This window comes from Piliocolobus tephrosceles, chromosome 4 (genome assembly GCF_002776525.5).
Source record: "Piliocolobus tephrosceles isolate RC106 chromosome 4, ASM277652v3, whole genome shotgun sequence".
Classification (NCBI taxonomy): domain Eukaryota; kingdom Metazoa; phylum Chordata; class Mammalia; order Primates; family Cercopithecidae; genus Piliocolobus; species Piliocolobus tephrosceles.
The window spans coordinates 148,955,480-148,963,870 of record NC_045437.1 but is presented as its reverse complement, the minus strand read 5'-3'; the positions used below and the strand labels follow the sequence as shown (position 1 = coordinate 148,963,870).

At 54.5% G+C, this 8,391-nt stretch overlaps 1 protein-coding gene across 2 annotated transcripts in view; it reads right to left on the bottom strand.

Moving 5' to 3' along the window:
* Positions 1-363: 363 nt before the first annotated feature.
* Positions 364-8,391, bottom strand: part of PCDH1 (protocadherin 1) — a 24,523-nt gene continuing 16,495 nt past the window's right edge. Inside the window, exons 4-6 of one of the 2 annotated variants that reach the window (XM_023193016.1) lie at positions 4,479-4,698; positions 3,467-3,505; positions 1,583-1,689 (exon numbers count right to left, since the gene is read on the bottom strand). In XM_023193016.1, coding sequence (XP_023048784.1) covers positions 3,480-3,505; positions 4,479-4,698 — 246 coding nt within the window. In that variant the 3' untranslated portion in view covers positions 1,583-1,689; positions 3,467-3,479. Of the gene's footprint in view, positions 1,690-3,466; positions 3,506-4,478; positions 4,699-8,391 lie in introns of both variants that reach the window. The other variant, XM_023193015.1, reaches the window with a different exon arrangement.

The window sequence follows — 8,391 nt, the reverse complement described above, 5'->3', positions numbered from 1 at the left end:
CTGGAAGAAGGGGGCCTGGAGCCCAGGGTGCCCTGAGGCAGCCCTCCCACCCCCTGAGATCAAGGCAATGGTGGTTTTACAGGCTGACGGGTCAGTCATGGCAGGGGCTGGGGGTTGGGAGGGCAGGGAGGGGACAGAATGCAGGCCCCCTATATCAGGAGCAGCACCCAGCCACCCCCTGAGCAAACCTTCCTGCTCCCAACTCACCCAACCAGGCCAGAGGCACAGTCGTCCCACCCCTGTCCAGCTGCCCCCCACAGCCTCAGGGCCCCTCTGTGATGCTCATCTGGATGTGGGAGGCCAGCCTGAGCGGGGATGCCCCCCCAGGGCACAGCGCAACAGTTCCAAAAAAATAGAGATTTGTATTTTTAAAAAAAATTAAATAAAAGCCCAGCTCTGCTGATAGGCAAATGTTCCCCCCGTCCCCACCCCCACCCACCCGTTGTTTCCCTGGCCTGCACCCCCATCCCACCATGGCCCCAGGGGTATTTACAACATGGAACAATAGAGGCCTGGGTTGGGGGGCACTGCGGCAGGGAGGAGGGGGCACAGGGCAGGTTCCCCCCCAGAGGGGTCCCCCAAGACAACACAACATCAACAAGAAAAGTTGCAAATCAGGCAGAAATGGGGACGTCATTCCAAGGTCCTTATATACAGACACTGCATGACCAGCAGGGAAGGGGGGCCCAGATGGGACTAGGCGTGGGCATGTGGCAGGCAGGTGGGCCAGCCCAGGAGCAGCACGGGAAGACGAGGCCTCCGCTCCACTCCCACCCCCGTCCCTACCCCACCTTTGGTAACAAAAGCCCTTCAGGGAGCCCCCGGCGGTCAAGAGTTTCCTCTGGGAGCTTCCAGGGAAAGGGGCTCCCCAGGTCAGCCCTGCTTCAGGGCTAAAATTGGGCGTGCTATCCCCGCCCTGGTCGGCCATGAAGGTAACGATGAGTTAGAAGTGTGCTGCCCACCCTTGGCTCCACCATCTGCCCAAATCGAGGGGGTGCTCCCTGGAAGTCAAGGAAAGGAGCCCAGTCATTGTAGAGGAGCCCTCTTGGGCATCAGCTGGGGAAGCCCCATAAAGGGGAAGGGGCCCCTGGGGACTGGGAGATGGAAAGGAGGGGAGAGGACCTGGACCCTGCATGGGAGAAGGGCCAGCGTGGTCATGAGGCCAGTGATACGCCCACTTGGGGCCCTGGCCAGGAAGTCCACGCTGAAGGGGTCAAGAGTGAGGCCCTGGAATGGGCCCATTTGGGAGCTGGCCGGCGGCTGGGGGAGGGGGGCCGGCCGGCCAGAAGGGGGCTCACAGGTAGATCTCGCGCTTGGCCGTCTGGGCAGATGCCGGTGTGGCTGCGGGTGGGAAGTCCGAAGTCTGGGTCAGGGGGATTTCCTCCAAGGTGGCCGAGTCCTTGCAGGAATCATGGCTACTGTGGGAGAAGGCACTGTAGGAGGGCAGGAGGCGCACGGGGGCCGTTTTGGTGTTCCGGTCTTCCGGGGGGCTGGGGCTGCCGGCACCCGCAGGCTCCTGCCCTCCTCGGTCCTGGTAAGGCACGAAGGTGGAGAGTTTGAGGGCGCTGCTCTTGGTCCGGCGGCTGGGAGATGACTGGCCAGGCATCCAGCATGTGTCAGAGTGGCCAAACTCACTGCACTCCCGGGTGCATGTGCCTGTCATGGCGACATCAGGCAAAGGGCGAAGGTCTGTAGGAGCAAGCGGGGAAGAACAATTGTCAGACATACAGCCTCTGCAAAGCTCTGCTTCATGGCCTCCCACTGGCATCTACACCCTGCCTCAACACAGGAGTATGCGCCCCTTCCTGACCACTGAACTCACAGGCACACACACCCTCGAATGGACACATGCCCTCCCACCATCGACCTACTGGCCTACTGTACACACGCACATGCACACGCACACGCGCACACACCAATCTATCTTTTTTCTTTTTCTTTGTTTTGAGATGGAGTCTTGCTCTCATCACCCAGGCTGGAGTGCAATGGCGCGATCTCAGCTTACTGCAACCTCCACCTCCTGGGTTCAAGCAATTCTTCTGCCTTGGCCTCCCGAGTAGCTGGGATTACAGGCGCCCACTACCATTATCTGGTTAATTTTTGGATTTTTAGTAGAGATGGGATTTCACCAGGTTGACCAGGCTGGTCTTGAACTCCTGACCTCAGGTGATCCACCTGCCTTGACCTCCCAAAGTGTTGGGATTACAAGCATGAGCCACCGCACCCGGCCTTATCCTTTCTTTCCTTCAAGACAGGGTCTCACTACTGTCACCCAGGCTGGAGTGCAGTGGTGTGATTTTGGCTCACTGCAGCCTCAATTTCCCAGGCTCAGGCGATCCTCCCACCTCACACTCCCGAGGAGCTGGGACTATAGGCATGCACTACCATGCCTGGGTAATTATTTGTATTTTTTCTAGAGATGGGGTTTAGTCATGTTGCCCAGGCTGGTCTTGAATTCCTGAATTCAAGCAGTCCGCCTGCCTCAGCCTCCCAGAGTGCTGGAATTACAGGCGTGAGCCACAGAGCTCTAAATAGACAGATTCCTTCCAGCATCACCTATCCCACAGTGCTCTTCTTACACACCCACCAAATCTGCCCTCAGACAGGTGCACAAACACACTGCCTCATCGATCTCCGGACAGGCTTAAACGTGCAAATGTATCCTCAGGTGGGGTTGAGGAAACCCCCATCCTCATTGAATTGACGGACACAATCAATCTCTCTCTCTCTTTCCGTCTCTCACACACACAGATAGGCAGGGATGCACAAATCTACTATAGTGGGCACCTCTATCCTCAGATGAAATTGCGCACATCACTTCCTTCAGAACCCCCTCAAGCCTCACATGCTCCTGGTGGTTCTGAACCCACCCTCCTCCAGCGAGGCCCTGCTTTAAACCCAGGGGGAAGGGACAAGCTTCTATGTGGGGTATTCACATAGAAGCACACACTCACATCCACAAGCACGCTCATGCAGCCCCTCCCCACCTCACTTTGGCCCCTAAACCAGCCACCACCCCTGGCCTTGCCCCGGCTCCCTGCCCAGAACACCCACGGGAACAGGAGTTGGCGCCTGACATTAGCAGTAGCCGGTGTAGTTGCTGGGCAGCGGGGATCTCCATGGGAACGGCTGGGCCATGAGCACTTCCTGTCACAGCTGTCCCTGTCCTGCCCTTGCTCAGGGACAGCACCAGGCAGTGACCCCCCACCCCCCAGGGACATGGCTGAGCAACACTGCCTGGGACAGGGGCTCCCCTGGCACCACCCACTCTGGCTTGGCCTCCTGCCAGTGCCAGGTGAGGAGGGGACAGCTCTGTTGTTAACCCTCAAAGTGCCAAGGCTCTACAGCTCAGAGCAGAGTTGAGGGACACAACATGGCTCAGAGCAGAACATGGGCACTGGGTGGGCGAGGCTGGGTGCTGGGCAGAGTCCCACAGACCCCAGACCCCAGAGCAGCTCCCACATACCTGGCACTCTGCCTCAGGGCCTGCTCCGGCCAGCCGGCTCTGCGCGGGCACAAAAAGGACGAGACGGGCATGAGATCGCGCATGGAGGGGCGGGGTGGGGGTGGAGGACACTCTGAGACCTAGGGCCTGGGAGGTTAGACAAGGGCCCTGTACCTGAGGCAGGGGAGGGAAACCTCCCATCTTTTGTGGGGAGGGGAGGCTTTGAGTTGAGGGAGTGGGTGAGACCTGAGGACAGCTCCAAGTTAGAGAGTCTTTCCATCTCAGGGGTTAGCTCGTTCACTCGCCCCCTCCACAGGCTGCCGTGGACGCCTTCACTGCACACACACTTTCTGACGGCACACTTCACCATCCATTCCCATGCCGACCTCTGCTCCAGCTCACATCTCCATTTTGCCATCAGCCTCCAAATCCCTCCCAGACAGGCCTTTCTCCTCACCAGACCTCCTGCTGCTCTTCCTCAAAGAGGTGCCAAACCTTTTCCCACTCCTCTCCCCCGCCGATTGCCCCCCTGTTTCCCTTTTCGGTTCCCCCCCCCCCCCCCGTAGCATCCAGGGCCCAATCTCTATTCTCAAGGCCTTCCCACCGTTAAGAGGACCACCACCCACCTTCTCAAGGTTTCCTCACCATTATGTGAGCTTTCTGGTCAACACACTCAGGGTCCCTGTTCCCAAGTGGCCATGTAAACATGGTGCTGAATGCAACAGCTTTGGAGTCAGAGAAACCTGGGTTTGAATCCCTTCCAGGTCTGTCACTTTCTAGATGTATGACTTTGGGCAAGTGACTTAACCTCTCTAAGCCTCAGTTTCCTCCATTGTAAAGTGGGTGCCATAAAGTTCTCAGATCACAGAGTGGTTCTGGGGATGAAATGCGTGTATACCTGAAAGCCCTCAGCACGGTGACGATGACTGAGCACACAAGAACTCAATACACAGAGGATCTGTTTAAGGCCTCGTCACCATTCCCAGGCTTCCACACATTCCTGGGGTGCCCTGACCATGGTGCTGTGCCTCACCATTCTCGGGGTGCTCCATCTCTCCTATGCTGCCGTCAGGGGTGGTGCGCTCATAGTGATCCTCAGGCAGGGCCAGGGGACCGAGTCGAGGCCCTGAGGACGACTTGCTGGACGGTGTCTCAGACTCCTCCAGGCCACTGTCATAGTAACTGTGCTGGGATGGGTCCTGCAGCTCCTGGGCCTGGCTGGTGGCCGAGAAGGTGACGCGGCGGTGAGGTAACTGCAGGGAGAGAGATTGTCACTATCGCCCAGCCAGCTTGCCCACAGGGCCCACCACCATACCAGGCCCTAGTACAAGCCAAGCACCATCCTACTCAGACCTCAACAGCAACCAACAGAGACAGAGACCCAGGCCCTAGCATAGCACATTCCTCCCGAAAGCACAGGCCTCCGTGAAAGACTGCTCCTGAGTTCTAGGACCGCTCCTAGTACAGCCAAGTCCACGTACTGGAAGTCCCAATACAGCGCAGGCCCCAGTGTTATTATAGCCCCTATGCCACCCCAATAACCCTCATCCAGTGCAACCACTTGTTATAGCACAACCCTTCTAGTTCTAACCCAGCTTCCCAATATTGGCAAAGCCTCCCTTTAATCCCAGAATGGCCTCTAATACAGTGTAGAGCCCAATACCAGAGTAGCATAATACCACCCGACTCCCCTAATTCCAGGTCAGCCTCTAAACACCAGCATAGCCTGCAATTTCTAGAACAGCTTCCTAAAAGCAGCAGACTCCTGACTCCCAAACAGCTCACCAATACCAGAACAGTTAGTTCCCTCATTTCCAAACAGCACCCTCCAAACTCCAGCTCCTCACCTGTCTCACTGCTCTTGCCACTGCCTCCTTCCAAATGAGGGGACAACCTTTCATTTCTTATCCTCTGTTCCTCATCCCTGGTTTGTGATGTTGCAGCAGTCTGAAGACTCCCTGCTGTGGCCCCTCCCACTCAGCCCCCCATCCCCACTTCACTCCCCTCCAGAGAGGCCTGGGAGTGGAAAAAAGAGGGAGGAGCCTGATAACAAACCAGGGCACCTGGGGGAAGGAGGAGACAAAGCAGAACAATGGAAACTACCCAATCCTCCCAATCAGGAAATAGAATATTCACTGGAGAGGGTAGGGCTCTGCCAGGAGCCTGGATATGGGGGGAGGGCATGGTACCCATTAGGGATTAGGAAAGCTGGTCTCAAAGGGTGACTCCTTCCAAGAAATAGGAAGTAGCTTCTGGGAGGGCTGCTGGCATGAGGAGCCAGACTTTGAGGCTTGGACTGGGGACTGGGGCCTGGGGGTCAGGGGAGTGGAACCGTTACAGGCTGCTCCCAGCCAGCAGCCCTGTATGCCTGCCACAGGTTAACGATCAGCCCTGGAACCTGGCAACCTCAACTTGGCACTTGGCACAAGCAGCCAGCCACCCAAATACCCACTTGGGACTGCCACAGATTTTCCTGCCAACCAGAAATTAGGAGTTGTGGAGGGCGCAGACCCAGGGCCCCTGGAGGCCAGGGGTGAAAACAGCCAAGCCCAGGGCCCTGCTGGTGAGTCTCCACGCTCCTTCCCATCCTCCAAGACTTTGGCAGTGCTTTGTCTTACTCTATAACTCTGGATAGGAGGTTATGAAGATGGCCAGGGGAGGTGGCCCTGGCTTTGTAGACTTACCCTCCTAACAGCCCCATTCAAGGCAGCTAGGGTGGGAAGAGGCTGTCAGGACAGGAGTTTTGGAGCTGTGGGGAAGGTAGCCCAGAACTGCCTCCCCACTATCCCCATTCCTGAAGATGGCTCCCACCTCATCTTCAGGAATAAGCGACCGTTCTTGGAATCCTTGTATTGATCTAAAACACTGAAGGGTCTGGGTGATGACTGATAAGGTCCCCAAAACTGATATGGACATCTGGGGCTGGGAGGCCATAAAGGAGTGTAGTCCACCTGGTGTAGAGGTGAACAGGGTCCAGGAGAGGTCTGGGAGGCACGGGGCAATATGGTTGTTGTTGCTTCTCTTTCCAGTTTTCTTTCAAGATACTGGCCAGCAGTCCCACCTCCCTGCAGAACCCATATCTGGTAATTGAAGGCTTCAGTCCTGCCTACTAAGCAAGTTGCTTGGTCTCTTTTCCCATGATTCTTTTCTGTAAAATGGAGGGTTGAGTTATACCCAACACTTAATGTTCCCTCTAATTTTATGACTATCAAATTATAAAAGCCCAGATCAAAAAATCTCTCTCAAACTCTTTGAGTCCTGAATCTCTAGACACTTACTGATTATTGCCAATTGGCTCTGGCTACTGGCCCTTAAGATTCAACATGTCTGAAACCAAATTCTTCTTCAATTAGCTTCTGTATGGTCAATGATCTCATCACTATCCTATCACCCAGACTCAGAAGGCTGACGTCTACCTGGGAATCCCGGTAGCTCTCCCCTCATTCCCCATCCCTACCCCATATCCAATTATCCCTTGAATCCTGTGGGTCCCTTATCCCTAACCTTGGCCAAATCCATCCATCCATCACCCCCACTGCCACCATCATCGTCCAAATCTTAGAGGTTCAGTCCTGTACCTTCATCTCTATGCCCTTTAAGCCCACCATATATTCCAGTGAACTTTCTAAAACTCAGTTCATCTAAAACACTCATGAGCTTTCAGGGACTATTTCCTTCTGAAGAACTTTTGGTAAGGCACCTATGTCCTCTACAACCTACAGTTCTTCTAGTCTCTTCTTTCAGCTTTCTCTTATGCCTTCCACTCTTGCCAGAATATTCCTTTTTCTGCCCTTTCCCTCCCTCCAACTTGGTTCACTCCTGCCACAGGAGTTTGCTCACACGGTGACCCTGTGAAGAGACCCTGTGATTAGGACCCTGCCCTAATCCTGCTCATCATTGACAAGCTGACTTTATCCTTCCAGAAGCCCATCTCCATGTCTTGTGTAAGTTTTCCCACACTGTGCTTGTCAAAGGAAGGGAAAGGTAATATGGTAAAATAAATTCAGAAAACTCAAGAGGTAAACAAAATTGGGGCTGGGCACAGCAGCTCACACCTGTCATCCCAGCACTTTGGGAGGCTGAGGTGGGCAGATCGCTTGAGCCCAGGAGTTGAAACCAGCCCGGGCAACATGGCAAAACCCTGTCTCTGCAGAAAATACAAAACTTAGCCAGATGCGGTAGTGCACGCCTGTAGTCCCAGCTACACAGGAGGATCGCTTGAGTCCAGGAGGCAGAGGTTGCAGTGAGCCAAGATTGCACCACTGCACTCCAGCCTGGGTGACAGAGCAAGACCCTGCCTCAAAAAAAAAAAAGAAAGAAAGAAAAAAAAAAGTCTAGCAGTTTCCCCCTTTTTGGAGGACTCTGCAGAGCCTTTAATAGGCTAATGTGATCGTGAATTTCTTACTACCAAAACTAACTTCCCCACAGAACCCCTTTTTTATGGCGTAATAGATAATAGGAGACCCGCCTGCTTTGTGTTTGAATCTAGCTGCATCACTAGTTTTCACTTCTGAAAATGAATATTAAAATGACCCATATCATAAAGAGTTATGAGCACTGATTGAACTAATTCGCACAAAGTGCTTAGCATGGTACCTCTCACCTAGTAAGGACTCAAAAAAGTGGAAGTGAGGGCTGGGTGCAGTGGCTCACACCTGTAATCCCTGCACTTTGGGAGGCCAGGGTGGGTGGATCGCCTGAGGTCGGGAGTTCAAGACCAGCCTGACCAACATGGAAAAGCCCTGTCTCTATTAAAAATACAAAATTAGCTGGGTGTAGTGGCATATGCCTGTAATCCCAGCTACTTGGGAGGCTGAGGCAGGAGAATTGCTTGAACCCGAGAGGCAGAGGTTGCAGTGAGCCGAGATTGTGCCATTGCACTCCAGCCTGGGCAACAAGAGTGAAACTCCATCTCAAAAAAAAAAAAAAAAAAAAAAAAAAAAGGA